Here is a 15360-nt window from a genome sequence, read left to right as displayed (position 1 = left end):
GCCTCGAAGGCACTATTGGTTCAACACACCTTCTTTGAGCTTCTTGGGGAAAAAGCTTGTAGACCAACAGATATGCTGCCTGAATTTAAAACGGCTTTAACGGTTTCTTTTCCTTTGATATGCACTTGAGGGAAAAAGAGGAACCTGACTGTTTTCTTTTTTTTTTTTCCATTCACAGATCTTTTACATTCGTGGATCCCATTTAAAACTAAAAATAAGGAAAAAGACACAGAATTGTAATTAAACTAAATTTTACCAGTTGTCAGTTCTATTGTACAATGTTGAACAGGAATCACAAAAGTGCACAAGAGGCATTGGTTCAACAGGAAGAATCGTAGGTTGAGTTTTCCAGATTCAGGTGAGTTACAAACGGAAAAAACAACAGTAAGAAAACAGAATCCCTTCATTAAATGTCTCGGTCTTATGACGAGACCTAAACAGTGATGAAAACTATAATCTTATAATGTCATAGTATTACAGAGTAAATACATTACTTCAACATGTGCCTTTGATTTCAAATGTACCGAGTTTTAAAACTGACTTCCCCAAAAGCAGCAACAACCATCTTTAAATATAAAAATCCCTCAATCCTGAGAGTTTGGTATCTTTTATATATGCAACTCTACAAGAGGATGAAAAATCAAGATTCATTTATATGGTGTAGAAATACTATTTGCAGAGAGGCACAAAAAATAAATAGAAGAAAAAAATTGACAGGGTTTTCTAGTGAAAAGGCCCAATCCGTCTAAATATTTCTATGAAGTACACTTTCACATTATTTACCTGTTGAGCAGCACCATGTCCCCTCATCCAAAAAATAACCACCACCATAACAAAAAATCAGTGTGTAGGAAGCTCAAGAACAGCCAGGGAGACATACATGTTTGTTCTACGAATGAACAATACTAACACACGCAAAAAGTCCTTAAAAACACAACACTCGTGGTAAGATGGGGTTACTATTATTTTTGGAAATTTCTGAAGGAAAGTTCCTGAGACAAGACTTTTCCTTCTAAATGCAAATATAATCAAAGGGAAGGGTCCTGCTCCAGTCCCCTCTGAGAATCATTCCTCTGCACACACACCTGTCTGTGTTTAATCAGTGAGGGTGTTTGTTTATCCTCCGGATCTCTCTCAAAACTCAGTGAGCTTTTATGGTGAAGGTCATCACTTGGCCAGTTTTCCTTTCCAGGGAGGGTTACACTCACCTGGAGGCACTTTGTGACACGGCCGTTTTTCATATATGTGCATATAATCTAGAAACTGTCTTCTAACACACCTGAGATAGACGAGAGGCAACAACAAGGACAGTCTGTAGAGGGCTTCATCTTAAATTCTTTGAGGGGTTACAAGGATTTACACTAATTATTACTCAAGCATTGTCTTTGTGTGGTTCATTGTAGCCCTTTTAAGATCCCCCCTCTTACTTAAATTCAGACTGCTTGTTTAGAAGCTCTGCAGTCTTCGGAATAAAGACAGATGGACAGAATTTAAGAACCCACCACCAGCTTTTTAAAGCAGCTTTCCCCCCCTCACAGAAACAGGTGAGTAAGCTCAAAGTGTAGTTTCACAATTCAGGACACAAAATGAAGCCATTTTGCATGTTGGCCTTCCTCTTTTTAGCCTGCCAATCTCCCTCTCCCAAATATTTATTTTCACAAAGTAGTATTTATTAAATGCCAAAGCTCATGGTTTCAGAGTGGACATCACCTTGGGGGAGTAGGTGCCACAAATTTTCTGCCCTGAAGACATACTGTAGTGAATCCTTCATACCTGACCTCTCACCCTTTCAGTTTAGCACCACTTTCCTCAGTTATCAGCACCTAGCTTTGAGAGCCCCTGCCTGAACTCGTGCAACTCATCTATCTTCCCATCCAGAATATCCATGAACTTCTTCAGCTCGGTCTTCATGGTTCCTTGCTTTTGTCGACTGTCATCTATGTCAATCTGAAGACCGTCTATCCTCCCCTCCAGTTCCTTGTTCCTCGTCTCAGCAGCCTGTGGATGTATATTGAAGAAAATTGTGACAGAAAATAAACAAAAACCAGGCATTCACAGATCAGACAGGTGTCATAGAAGAACTGGAATAGCACTTCGTCCATCAGCAGAACATTTGCATAATTTTCTCTCAGTTAAATGACTTTCAAAACAGAAAAAGAAAAAAAAGTTATATTTACAACTTCACTTTAATATTTGCTACTAAAATGAAAGAGAGCGAATGCATTTCACACCTCTGCCGAAATGCAACAAGAAAAACATGTTTTACATCATCTCTAAAAACCCACAAAACCAGGAGTCATTTTTTCTGTGTGTGTGTGTGTGTGTGTGTGTGTGTGTGTGTGTGTGTGTGTGTGTGTGTGTGTGTGTGTGTGTGTGTGTGTGTGTGTGTGTGTGTGTGTGTGTGTGGATGGGTGGGTAACAGGAAGCTTTTCAGACTAGCAGGCGACACAAGTGACACATTAATGCCAAAGATACCTTTGAAGGGAGGAGTTTAAAATAGGAGATCTAAATGGGAGTTTCGTCTGCATGACTGCGTCCTCCAGCTGACTCCTGATACCTGATCCTTTCATGGGGTATCATCTTTAAATAGAGTGGAGCCACAAACAGTGGCAGACATGTTTAAGTCATGGGAAAGGCTAAGTTGAAAATGGCCCTGACTTAGTTCTGGCTTCATGGATATCCAAAGGTATTTGAGAAATTCTGTTGTGTATGCCTCTATTCATGCCGGATAGGTGGTTAAATAAACTCCTGTTTTAGCCGCCGTCCTTCGTCCAGCTGCCTGCTGCAAAAACAAACCCTGCAGTCAAATTTTGTCAAGCACAAGAACTTCAGGCATGTCACTGTTGGTTTTACTCTCGCCCATGCCTGGGGAGAAAGACAGGACATGTATGACAGAGTGGAAGACAAAATCCTTCTCCGTGTCAATCAGCACAGGTTCAGATGGGCGTTAGTATCAATGCAGCTCATGACTTGGCACTGAAGGGACATGCAGTCACTCACAAAGCCTGGCTCTTCAGGTTTTGCAGAAAGTCTGGTATTACTCAATCCGTCTTAGAGGTGCTCTTTGTAAAGGAGGACGTGAGTTGAATCTGTATTGTTCCAGGGTTTTTCCAACTCAATTTAAATCTAGCAGGCACAACCCACACACTTAGTAAATTGTTCTAAGACCAGATCATTAAAGCTCTTTGCAGAACTCCCAAACTACTTCAGTTGTTTTGTTCACAAAAACCGATATTCTGCACTACCAGGAAACTAATGAGCTTTGAGAGAGAGATGCATCTCTTCTCCACAGATGAAGAAGGGAAAATAAAAAACCTTTTCAGAGGCAACAATCCACTGAGCGTTGTGCTGGGCACAGACCTTTACTAATAGTTACAGTAACCACAATGTGTGCGGGTGAGACACGTGACAGGAATGTTGTGGCACCAGCCCTCGAGCAGAATGATGAATAGAAACTCTCATCCTCTACCTCCATTTGAAAGCACTGCTTACGCCTCAAAGCCCACGTATTAGCCTTCTGCGACAGTCATCGTACCCTCATGTGTGTTTGAGGTCTGAATAGCTCTCTGCCAATGCCTTTGTACTCTGCTATAAATCACGCTGAGAAAAAGTAACGGGTTTGTTTCCTTGGTGCTTTGCACATACCTGCAGTTTCGAGGTGATGCTCTCACACTCTGCCATCAGCTTTGGGATTATCTCTGCTTGCTTCCGCAGGTTCTCCAGCTCCTGACAAGTATAGAAATGGACTCATTAAAAGCCAAGCAATCCCATCAGACTGAGTCTCTTTATGATTTCCTAAATTTTATATTCTTAAGTTGAGAAATCTTCTCATTTGTTTGTGCAATAAAAGGAATAACCCCCCCCTCTCTCCCTTGGCCAACGCCTTATCATGGTGGAGGGGTTTGTGTGACCTAATGATCCTAGGACCTATATTGTGGGGACTTCATAGCCCTGGTAGGGTCACCCATGACAACAGGTCTCTAGGTGAGGGACCAGACAAAGCGCAAACTCCCATGAAGAAACATTTATAGAGCAAAGTTTCCCTTGCTTGAACCCGGGTCACTGGTGCCCCCCTCTGGAGCCAGGCATGGATGTGGAGCATGGAGGCGGAGCACAAAGTGCCTGGCGGCCAGGCTAATGCCCATGAGGCCTGCCCTGACTCAGCCCAAAAGGACCCCCTCCTTTGGGCCCTACACCAATGGGAGGGGCCATAGGGGCAACTTAAGTCCAGAGAGGGTCGGACTCCACCAGGGCTGCTCTTTGTCATCGATTCAGTTTATTACTGATGCACATGATTCCTACACGTAGCAGGGTTGTCTAAGGGGATCCGGTTTGGTGGCCTCAGGACTGGGTCTTTGCTTTTTGCAGATGATGTGGTTCCAATGGTTTTATGGGGCTGGGATCTCCAACTCTTACTGGAGTGATTCACAACCCAGTTTGAAGTGACTGAGTTGAGAATTAGCACCTCCCTATCCAAGACCATAGTCCTCAGCTGGAGAAGGGTGGATTAAGATCTTGGAAGTGTAAGAATTCAGCTATTTTAGGGTCTTTTTCCACAGGTGAGGGTAGTATGGAGCAGGAGATTGACAGGTGGACTGGAGTGGTCACAAGCTGTGGATAGTGACTGAAAGAATGAGATTGCGAATGATGAGAAACTCAGATATTCGGGAAAAGCTCCGAGTAGAGTCGCTGTTTCTCTACATCACAAGCAGCCAGATGAATTGGCTCAGCTATCTGGTGATGATGTCACCTGGAGACTTCACTGGTGAAGTGTGCCGGGCACATCCCACCAGGAGGAGACACTGTGGAAGACTTAGGACATGCTGAAGGGACTATATCTCTCTGCTGGCCTCGGAACCCCTCAGGATGCCCCCAGATCAGCTGGCAGAAGTGGCCAGGGAGAGGGAGGTCTGGGCTTCCCTCTTTAAGCAGCTGTCAGTGACAAGACTCCAGATAATAGGAGGAAATAAATGGATGTATGGAAGAATAAAAACTTTAAAACTGAAAAACTAGCAAATTACTTATTCCACCACAATACACGCACCTTAACTGAACCCATATTATGAGATGCACCTACCAGGCAGTAATAGAGAAAACAGTAAATAAACAAACACATTCTTAGATAAATACTCATAATGCAGCTTTAAATCTGATCTTCTACCCCTTTCTTCATGTGTTTTCCTTATTATCAATTGGGCTTTTTAAACATGGCTCTCGTTCCCTTGATGTTTCCAGCCAGACATCACTTTTATAGCATCCTTTACTGCTTTGAGCTTTTCCATGACAAATAATAATTGGTCATTGTAGTAACCTGCAGCAGCTTTTTTCCATTAGTTTCCAGTTGGCAAACACAGGGGTCAACGCTACAGTGAATCCTCAATAATTCATAGGCATGTTTTAATTGGAGGTAGTGAGGATGTGCATCTCTAGAAGCGAGTTGAGTCATCGTGCAGATGAGCCCTTGTGGGTTGCCTGCTGCATCAGTGCTCTGAAAACAGTGAGCCATTTTCTCCAAGCCCTTGGGTCAGTGTTTGAAGCATTACGGCTGATATAGCAAAAAGTGGAGATGCTGGAGCTCCCAGAGGGCCTGATTCTTTGCTTGCAATCTTTCAAAATCAGATCCAGCTCTGAACTACTTTCTTTCCTGTCGTTTTGTGAGATTTACCACTGTCCATGGGAAGATGTATATTTTCTAATAATATGCTTACTGCCAGGTGGTAAACTAGAATATCCCAGACAGCATTTGCCTCAGGCAACCTCAAAGTGTCTCAACACAGCGCAGCATTTAATATTTTTAACGTTGTAATGAGAGCCATTCAATTCAGCCTGAACAATTAAGTCTCACTGCTTTAGCAAGAATTTGTAGGATTCTCTTATTTTGTATCAAAGTAAAATTGATTCAAACAATAATGAGGAAAAGTTTGATAAAGCATTGTTTTGATTAAAAATACACATTTTTAAGCTTAAATTGATGCCAAAGAAAATATTCTATTACTGTTCAATAACTATCTTCACTATGGTGAACATAAACCTTGAGTTATGTGAGTGTGTTAAGGCCAAGTGATATCTGCTTTAAAATTTCCTGGTGTAATATTTAAAAGAAAATGTATTTTGGGGAAATTTATTTAAAAAATAAAAAATAAAAAATAAAAAAAGCAAGATGTTATGATATGTGGGAGAACAGTGGAGCATCAGAACAAACCAGCCCAGAGCGGCTAAAAAACAGATCACTGACTATGTCAAAAATGAATGAGTTTGTCATCATAAGAAATATAAAATTAAACAAGAAAAGGTTGTCTCAGTATCCGTGACTTTGTTGTCTCAATTCCTGCTGTGTGGTCTCTATTTTTAAAGTAGGAAATCGTTACTGTTTAATTAATAAACCTTTAATAAACCTTTATTGAACAATAAAAGTGAACTCCATTAAGAAATAAAAAGTGAGATGGAAGCTGCTTCTGACAATAAAGAAATGATTGCTGAAATACAACAACATTAACCCCAGTGATCTATTATTACTATAATGCTGTATGTAGCTGGCAAAAATAACAAGACAAAGGCGTAGATAACTCAAGATCCCTCTACAAAAGCTATAATTTCCTGCTGAGACATAATCACCTCTAAAGGTCAGAAACTGTTGCTGGAATTTAAGGTAAAGATGAGACTTAAAAAGAAAAAAAAAAAAATTTCTTTGGTGTAAGAGAATCTCATTGGATTGATATAAGCGTTAACCTTGCTATTAAAAAGGCATTGTTTTACCAAGTTTTAAAAACAAGACGGAGCGTTACTTCTAAACAAACGTGCGACATTCTCACCTGCTCTTTGTCCTGCAGCTCAGCCTCCAGCTCCTGCACTCGAACAGACAGTTGGGCGTTTTTCTGCTTCTCCTGATTGGCTTCATTACACTGAGCTTCCAGTTCAGCAATCTGAGAAAAGAATTAAAAGAAAAAAAAAAAAAAAAAAGGATGGCCATGTCTCACAATGTTAAGATTTTTTGTGAAAGTTGAGAAGTGAAACTGTCTGATTTGAAGACCATGCTCAGAGGTTGTTTTTTTTTTTTTTTAATCCATCTTACAACTGTTGATATTGATATGCGGATGCCTGGGTATATGGTGGTGTCTTAAAAACTGACCCAAAATGATAAGAAGTAGTAGCAGTAAGTAAGGGGTATGGTTGCAACACCAACCCAGCTGCAGACACAGCCTACATTGATTATGAAACTAAAATTGTTCTATTTATAGTGGACTCCGACTCTGGAGCAGAGGAAATAGAAGCTAATTGAATGACTCAAAGTGGGAAAATCTGCATTAAAATGATTAATTTTTTGCGCAGGATACACTCATTCCACTGTGCAGATTTTAATGATACATTAACATAACCAAGCAAAGCAAATGATCATGTTCGAATAGAGTAAAACTCAGTGATCTTGATTCTATAGAAGCAACAACAGACTCCACTGTGCCACATTTTCCTTCTACAAGATCAATGGGTTTGTGTACATGATTCAGCTTCCTTGTAGGAAAGCGTGACTGCATTACCTTTTCCCTGAGCGTGTCACTTTCTTCCTTGCAGACACTAAGCTGTTTCTTCCAGCTCTCTACATTTGCTGAAGACTCCTGCAGTGCATCCACCAGCCTCGCATTATTTTCTCTTAAGGTCTGAAGCTCTGTTTCCCACTTCTTGGCATTGGTGTTGCTGCCAGACAGAAAAATCCAGAAATGTTAGAAGAAAAATGTACATGGCACAAAAAAAACAAAAAAAAACAAACAAACAAAAAAAACCCCTACAAAATATCCTTCCACCTGTAGCTATTTAATGAGCCACTGTGGACGCCAATGTCCACAGATATTTAGAATAGAAGAAATAGAGGGAGAAATAGAATTTTTCTCCCTCTATAATAGAATTTTTTTTAATTCCTTCATATCACAGGTGTCTATAAAAACTTCAGGAAGGCATGACAGACTGACAAAGATGTAGAATGCACCAAACTGGGTTTTACATTCAGAAGCTGAAGAAACACAAATTTTAGATAATTATCTTAAAAAGTTAGGCTGAAAAAGAACAACTAGAAGTTGGAGTTGAACTAAGTTTCAAGTTTATTAAAGCATCACACAGAACATGAGGAATTTATCCTCAACTATTAGTAACTATCAGTCTCCATATTTGAATAATTGTAAACTTTTCTGTGGAGTGTACATGTTTCATGCTGTGCATCCAGAACTAACACTGGCTAAATTTTAATTAATGTAGTTTAATTTGCTGAGATACCCTGAGGTCATTTTAAACCCATCTGGAATCACATCTGGTGCTTCATGCAATTACTGATTTATACACCAGGCAGCTGGATCATCGAGCCAGATAACAGAAGAATGGCAGTAAGCAGCCCCAGTCTTCAGAAAGATCATTTCTTAGCCATCTGGGGATCTGATATCATCCCAGCAGCTAAAAAAGTTTGGCGCAACATTTATCAGGGTACGATTTTTATTATATTAATCCGTTTGGTCTGGATGAGACAAATGTTGAAAGAAAATAAAACTTTTATTATACTTTCACTCTTCCTTTTAACTTTGTATTGTTGCACAATATGAAAGTCTGAGGAAAAAAGACTATTTATTTTGAATCGTAAATAAAGGATTGGCATTTTTGTAGATTACAATTTTGAAAGTAAACTGTTCATTCAAGTTCTGTATTGATCTCAGTATTTAATGCAGACATCTGGCTGGAAAATAGTGGAAAAATATAACTCTTAGTTTCCTTGATAATAATAAACTTACCTCTGCTCTACTGCGCTTTTCAGACGTTCATTCTCACTCTTCAACAGAGCAGCTTCTGGACTGACATGAGAGATTTTCTCATCATCTGTCCCATTAATGCTCGATGCCTGGTTGCCTGAAGGAGTCTCGCGTCCAGACTCCTGGTATAGGACAAAGGAAGAATTGTTTTATAATGCATGTTGCAAGTATCTAGGATGGTTATTTACATTTTTATAAAAGGTCTTATGGATTTAAATGTGAAAATGAGCTTTGTGAGCTCTTCAGCAGAACACTGCTGACACCTTTGGTATGTCGGCCATGGCAGCATAGAGGTGTTGAGAAACTGTTGCCAGTATTTATAATGTCTCATGGCCCCGGAGCTCTGTGTCTGTCAAGGCTGAGTTTGATTCCCAGCATCCTGAGTCAACGCAAGAAGAGAACTGGCCTTTTGGCAAAGAGCTGATCACTCCTGTATTTACCTCTAATAACCGATAGAATTAAATATTTTGAAACAATTTGTGTTACACTTATTGGCTTGAGGTCACTGAATATATTATCCTCTTAATAAGTACTTGAAATTACTTTTGACCTCTCATTCATACAGACTACATATCAGCTGATGCGCTGATATTTTTATAAAGATAAAAAAAAAAAAACTAGTGATCCAGTTGCCCTCCTATATTTCTCTCAATGAACAATAACCTGGATGACTGAGAACCTTCATCGACCTTCTCAAGATAGATTTTATCAAACTTTATTTAAAAAAATGAATGCTCTGCAGAGTGAAAATGTAAAACCCACAAAACACAGTAAAATTAGCATTAAAAAGTATAACCCCCCCTGTATAACCACTTCCCAACCCAACCGCTAACACACTTAAAAATTGCATTCAGAATAAAATAAATGAAAATAAATAAATGACTGAAAACATTGTATCTAATATTAAATTTTGTTATATTGGAGGAGGTAACCAGCATACATAAATTAAAAAAAAAAAAAACTCCAGAAATTGTTGACTTATAAAGTCCGATTTTGTGTTATAGAACCAATAATCAAAATAAAAATTGAACTAACAACTAAAACAAACAAATAAATTAAAAATAACAAAATTAAAACCAGACTGAAAAAAGGACCAATAAACTAAGTGAATTTAACAAAACTAAACATGTAAAAAAACGTACCTCAGGATATGTTTAATTACAGTCTGCATGTAGGTTTATCTGTATGTAGCACTGCAGTTTTTCTGTTCTGCAGCCAACAGTGACTTCTGTGACCAGAATTTCAGTCAGTGGAGAAATAGAATACCTGGGAGTGATTACTCAACGTCTCCCCCTTCTCTTGGGATTTGTCTCTTGCCAGTTTGGCTGCATCTTTTACTTCCTGGAACTTTTCAGCAAACTGAAAACATGAAAGAAACACATGTAAAAAAAAAAAAAAAAAGCAAAAGCAAAAAAATCATCATTAAAAAGGCAGCACAAGTTAACTGTATAGTTCATTGTTGAGTGTTTTGGGGAAAAAAAATCATGCAGCTGGTCATCAATATCGCGCAAACTTTAGGAATCAGCACATCCTTACTTTTACTACCCTTCAATGCGACCTCTGAGGTTTGATTTACAACAACTGTACATTTTTAGAATTAGGTCAACAGTGTTGTATAAATCAACTACATGCACCAAGCTATGCAAGCCTTTGCGACTTGATGTGTTACTTTACAAATGTCTCTTCTCACCTTTGTCAGCTGCTGCTCTGAACCAAAGCCCAGTCCAAACACTGTGTTGGCCCTGCTGTCTGCCCACTGGCCAAACTTCTGCGATGTTTTAGTGAATGTCATGTTGGGCGTGATTGTGCTGTTGATGATTACCTAGTAAAACAAAACAACTTATATGGTTGTCATAAAATCTGTGCATAGACTTGAAGCACAGTACACAAATGCTTTAAAGTGTTTTGAAATAAATCTTGTTAGGTTTTGAAAAGAGATGCATTTAGCCTACAAAATAGTACAGGATGAGTTTCTGATTCTGTTTTCACACACGAAAAGTCTTATTTGTCAAGGAGAAAAACCTATTATACCATGGTCAGTGAGAATTCAACCGACATGCATCATTTTTTTTTCATATATACGTACATGTAGATCGGGAAGTTAAATCACTGTTACAATTGTTCGTTATGCACGTCACCATAACCTACGTTAAACAAATGATTCAGATCAGCTGACTTTTGACAGGCGAATGAAAGAAATGCACTAACTTGACAACGGTTGTTTAACTTAAAGTACATCAAGGCCGATATAAAATAGTTCATATACTCAAAAAGTTTTACCAAGTTGAATAAAAAAAGAATAAAAAAAGAAATGAAAATGTGTATAAATTGTTTAATCTTATACCATGGTCCCACACAGTAAACAACTCAGACCTGTGCATTACATAGTTTTCCGTACACTTAGGGTGGGGGTGTTCTAGACTGTATCATGCTTTAAAACCGTGTAATGCATGGCTCCTTGTCATTTAATCCTTACTTATACAACTCCAAATCAGAAAGTTACAAATGTAACAAACAGTTATTCTTGTACCAACTTATTTCTTCGCATACATTATGAACTCTGTTTACTTCAAGCATGTGTCATGTGATATAGTGAACATTTGTTCTTGCATTTAAAGCCTAAACAAAAGGGTTGGGGTGGGGGGGGTTAAGGCTTAACTACTGTACTCTTAACTACTCTTGGTATCCCATGAACATTAAACATTTATCCATTTTCTGTAAGAATACAACAAATAGGAGACACTTTCCATTAAATCCAAAGGAAAAGTGTGTCCAAACTTTTGGCCGTGAGTGTATATCCATAAATTCACTATTCTGAATCAAATGAATAAGAAAAAGGGCTGACATATTATTCCATAATTATTAATAAAAGTATAAAGAAAGAAAAAACATGCATGGATTAGAAGAGTTAAACAAACAGACAAACTACAGTGGTGACTGCTGACCCACCAACAGCAAAGCTGTTAAACTGAAGTCTGTATTTGCTTCAATACACATTTGCTTTGCCGGTCGATGAAGTAAATACTAAAAATCTGCTGCAGTCTACGACTGTAAGCAAGCACACAGCGTTGGCAGAAACTAACAGATGCCTGAAAAAATTCTTTCAGCCCAAGGATTCTCCACTGAAACTAAAGATATAAGATGAAAAAAATTGACCTGCACTGAAATCTAAGCAGCTGTAATGACCACACATGCTTGCACAGCCAACTCACTATGAAGATATAACAGAACTTAAAAGCAGTACATGTTAATTAACCCTACAATTAAGAAAGAATGGACGACAGTGTAATCACAGTGCAGGTCCTGTTTCATAGCAACATGGCTCTGAACACAGGATTCGAGAATTTAAACTGCTGACAGACTCGTGTCCTTTTCTACGCCTCCACTGTCTCCATCTGCATCTTTTCAGTGGTTGAGGTGTAAAAAACATTTGTCACTGGTGGACACAAAGATTCAACAAACAAGATAAGGAATATTAGCACAAAATAAACCCCATTTTAAAATCTGCCTGCTATGGCAGTAAACTATGCAAATGGCCCTTGATTGGAGAACTCAAGGTGCACGCGCGCACACGCACCAGCTTCATATAATGTAAACATAATGCAACTTCTTATTCTGGCAGCATTCCTCCACCAAGGGTTTATGAAGGGAGCTGCAATCTACGGAGCTGCCGTTAATCAGATTTTAAACTCATTACTCTTTCTGACGCTTCTCCAAAACAAAGGTGACCCAGTTTCCCCTGAAGAAGAACCTGGGCGACGCATGAACAACACCCATACGTCTCATCTCAAGCAGCCAAGTAAATATTTAACTGAGTTCATTATGCTGGCTCAAAGAAAAGTGCTGAGTTAAAATGAAACTTTAATGATTATTCAACAAAAACTGGGCCGGTGCCTGCAGAATGGATTTTTTTTTTTTTTTTTTTTTTTTAAAAAAAAAAGGAAGAAAACTAAGGATGAAATTAAAAAAAGAAAAAGGCAAACAAAAAAAATGGGGAATGAAAAAAAAAAACCAAAACAAAGAAATCCACCTTTTCAACTAATCATTGAACAACAGGGTGAGCTGATACATCTGAACAGCTACTGCAAACATAAGGCAAAAAATTATGCAATACAGCTACACACTGACAGAAATTCAGCCAGCAAAACAGTTCAAATTAGTCCATTTAAGACCCTGTAGGTGGGAAGCAACAAACTAAAGCTGAATTATGTAACTGAACCTGAGTGCCTCCATCTGTGGTGTGTGATAACCAACATGATGAACTTTACACCACAGAAAATACACCATAGATCTAAACATCTGAGGCTCAAATATCAGACAACAAATCACAACAGGAAAATGTGTCAGATTTATATTTAATGAAATTGTGTTAAATTAAAAATAAATGTATTTATAACTTATCAAGTTGCTGCAGTGGTTCTTGCAAATAAAGTTAAACATTTACCAGAAATTATTAAATATATTTAACCAGTCACTCAAACATTCAATGTAACCATTTCTTAAATGTTTTGCTGCCATTCAGGCTCAGGAACATACTTGAATTTTTAAAAAGACTGAAAAGAACCCATTTAGAAGACATTGACTGTCTTTATATAATTCCAACCTTTGCCTTATATTTTTTAATCATACTAGAGGGGAAAAAAGACAAAAATTATTTCACTTAGCATAATTAACTTGAAATCTGTGTTACTTAAAGAAAAAAATATATTATTGTTCACCCCTCATAAATTTTATAAACTTATTGTCAGGTGGTAAACGGCACAGAATAACTAAAGAGGTCTGGACTTTTCCATGCTCTGACAAGCCAGGTTATTTTAATATAAATAGTCTGGCTTGCCAGAGCATGAAAAGAAAATATGTATAACATTATTTTGTATTGGACAAAAATTTCTCAACATAAAATTGATTTTTTTTTCAAATAATTCTGTTTATTGCTTATGGCTTAATATCTCCAGAAAGATTTGTCGAATCACAAATTAAGGAGATGAAAGTACAAACATTATGTGCAATGATGTGGAATCCCTGCTACTGATCTCCATGTTAAGATGCATGACTACCAGTATCCCTTCGTCTTTGTGGGCCTTGTGACTGCATGTCGGCATGTAGGAATGTGTGACCCAGTGCACAGACGAATCTAAGAGTGGGAGGGTGTTGCAGAGGGAGAGCAGAGTGATGCTAGCAGCTGTGCAGATGGCAAGCTGGGCTGCAGATCAAGTGCTACACAGGGTGCAGAGTGAAGCTCAGCTGGCTAATGGCCTCAGGGTCAGTTAGAAACTCAGACACCCAAGAGGTTATAAGAGAAAGTTTCTGCAGCTGATTATGTGTCTGCGGTGTGCATGAAATATGCAAAGTCAGGAAATACGATGCGAAATCAAGAGCATGTGAATCGAGAATGTGAAAGAAAAAAAAAAATTGTGTCAACAACCGCAAACAGCAAATCGTATTTCATGCTTGAAAAAAAAACAAAAAAACAAAAACACACCAGTAACAAGGATGCATTGCAGCTTTTTTTTTTTTTTTTTTTTTTTTTTTTTTCTTCTTTTAAGCAAAAGTATATTAAAACCTTGAAGTCGGGAAATTTCCAACCAGCTGAAAATATGTCAATGAAAGTGCATCAAAATAATGGGAACAACTTGGCAGCAAGGGGAGACATTATGGATAAACAGACTTTTAATCAGTGCAAAATAATAAGTGTGATAAACTATTACTGGATCACTAATAAAGCAGTGTAACACTGATAAATGATTTAAGATAACTTTGTACATCAGACAGTTTTTTTTCCTTATGGTTTGGTTTCCAAAGTTTGGCAAGAATTAATTTCAGTAGCAGTCATCAGTATAAAGCTCAACTTTTACACTCAGTCAAAGGGACAAGGAGTCTTACTTTAACCTCGAGACCACTGTATCTAGTCTAAAAAGGGGCTAAAGTGGAAACTTTTCTATATGAAGATGTTAACTTAAAAATTGATCAGTCATAAAATTGCCTTAATTCCTTCCCTGCAGAAAGTTTCAAGCATATTTAGAGGGATATTTATAGAACTCCTGCTTGTAACTGAACAGAAGCTATATTTACAAGTTAGCACAACAAATGAAGAAATAGTGGAAGGAAATTCAGCCTCTGGCATCAAAATTATAGCCCTGCCTTCCAAGTTTAATACTCAAGATTCAGCTGGTGAGGAGCAACATTTTTATTTCTCGCTAAAAATTCAGATGAATCATTATCCAAGATTATAATCACAAAAATGTCAGTGTGATACAATAAAGTTCATAGTACATATGTCGCTTATGGTGGAGTTACATTTCAGGTCATACTTGGAGATTTCACCACAACTATTAAAAGGATCATTCGGTACTTCTAAGAGGTATGTGAATTATCTTTCATGGCAGCTTGAAATAAAACAAGCTGCAAAATCCAGCTTGGTTTTATTGATTAAACTCATTACATATCAATGAAATAATGTAAATCACACAAGGAGCACATCTACATGCATATCATAGTGGAAAATGATTTCGTCATGGTTGGAACAAAACACAGTAATACATAAACAGAACACCAACATACACTTCATGTA

General features: G+C 38.1%; 1 protein-coding gene across 1 annotated transcript in view; it reads right to left on the bottom strand.

The window, feature by feature from the left end:
* Positions 1–234: 234 nt before the first annotated feature.
* The window catches only part of homer2 (homer scaffold protein 2), a 32624-nt gene continuing 17498 nt past the window's right edge, over positions 235–15360 (bottom strand). Inside the window, exons 3-9 of the mRNA XM_079239407.1 lie at positions 10480–10611; positions 10056–10148; positions 8772–8911; positions 7536–7692; positions 6813–6923; positions 3646–3726; positions 235–1998 (exon numbers count right to left, since the gene is read on the bottom strand). Coding sequence (XP_079095533.1) covers positions 1810–1998; positions 3646–3726; positions 6813–6923; positions 7536–7692; positions 8772–8911; positions 10056–10148; positions 10480–10611 — 903 coding nt within the window. The 3' untranslated portion in view covers positions 235–1809. The remainder of the gene's footprint in view (positions 1999–3645; positions 3727–6812; positions 6924–7535; positions 7693–8771; positions 8912–10055; positions 10149–10479; positions 10612–15360) is intronic.

This window comes from Telmatherina bonti (genome assembly GCF_933228915.1).
Source record: "Telmatherina bonti genome assembly, chromosome: 1".
In the NCBI taxonomy this organism is placed as follows: domain Eukaryota; kingdom Metazoa; phylum Chordata; class Actinopteri; order Atheriniformes; family Telmatherinidae; genus Telmatherina; species Telmatherina bonti.
Note: the sequence above shows the minus strand (reverse complement) of the source record. Positions and strands in the feature narration are given on the sequence as shown.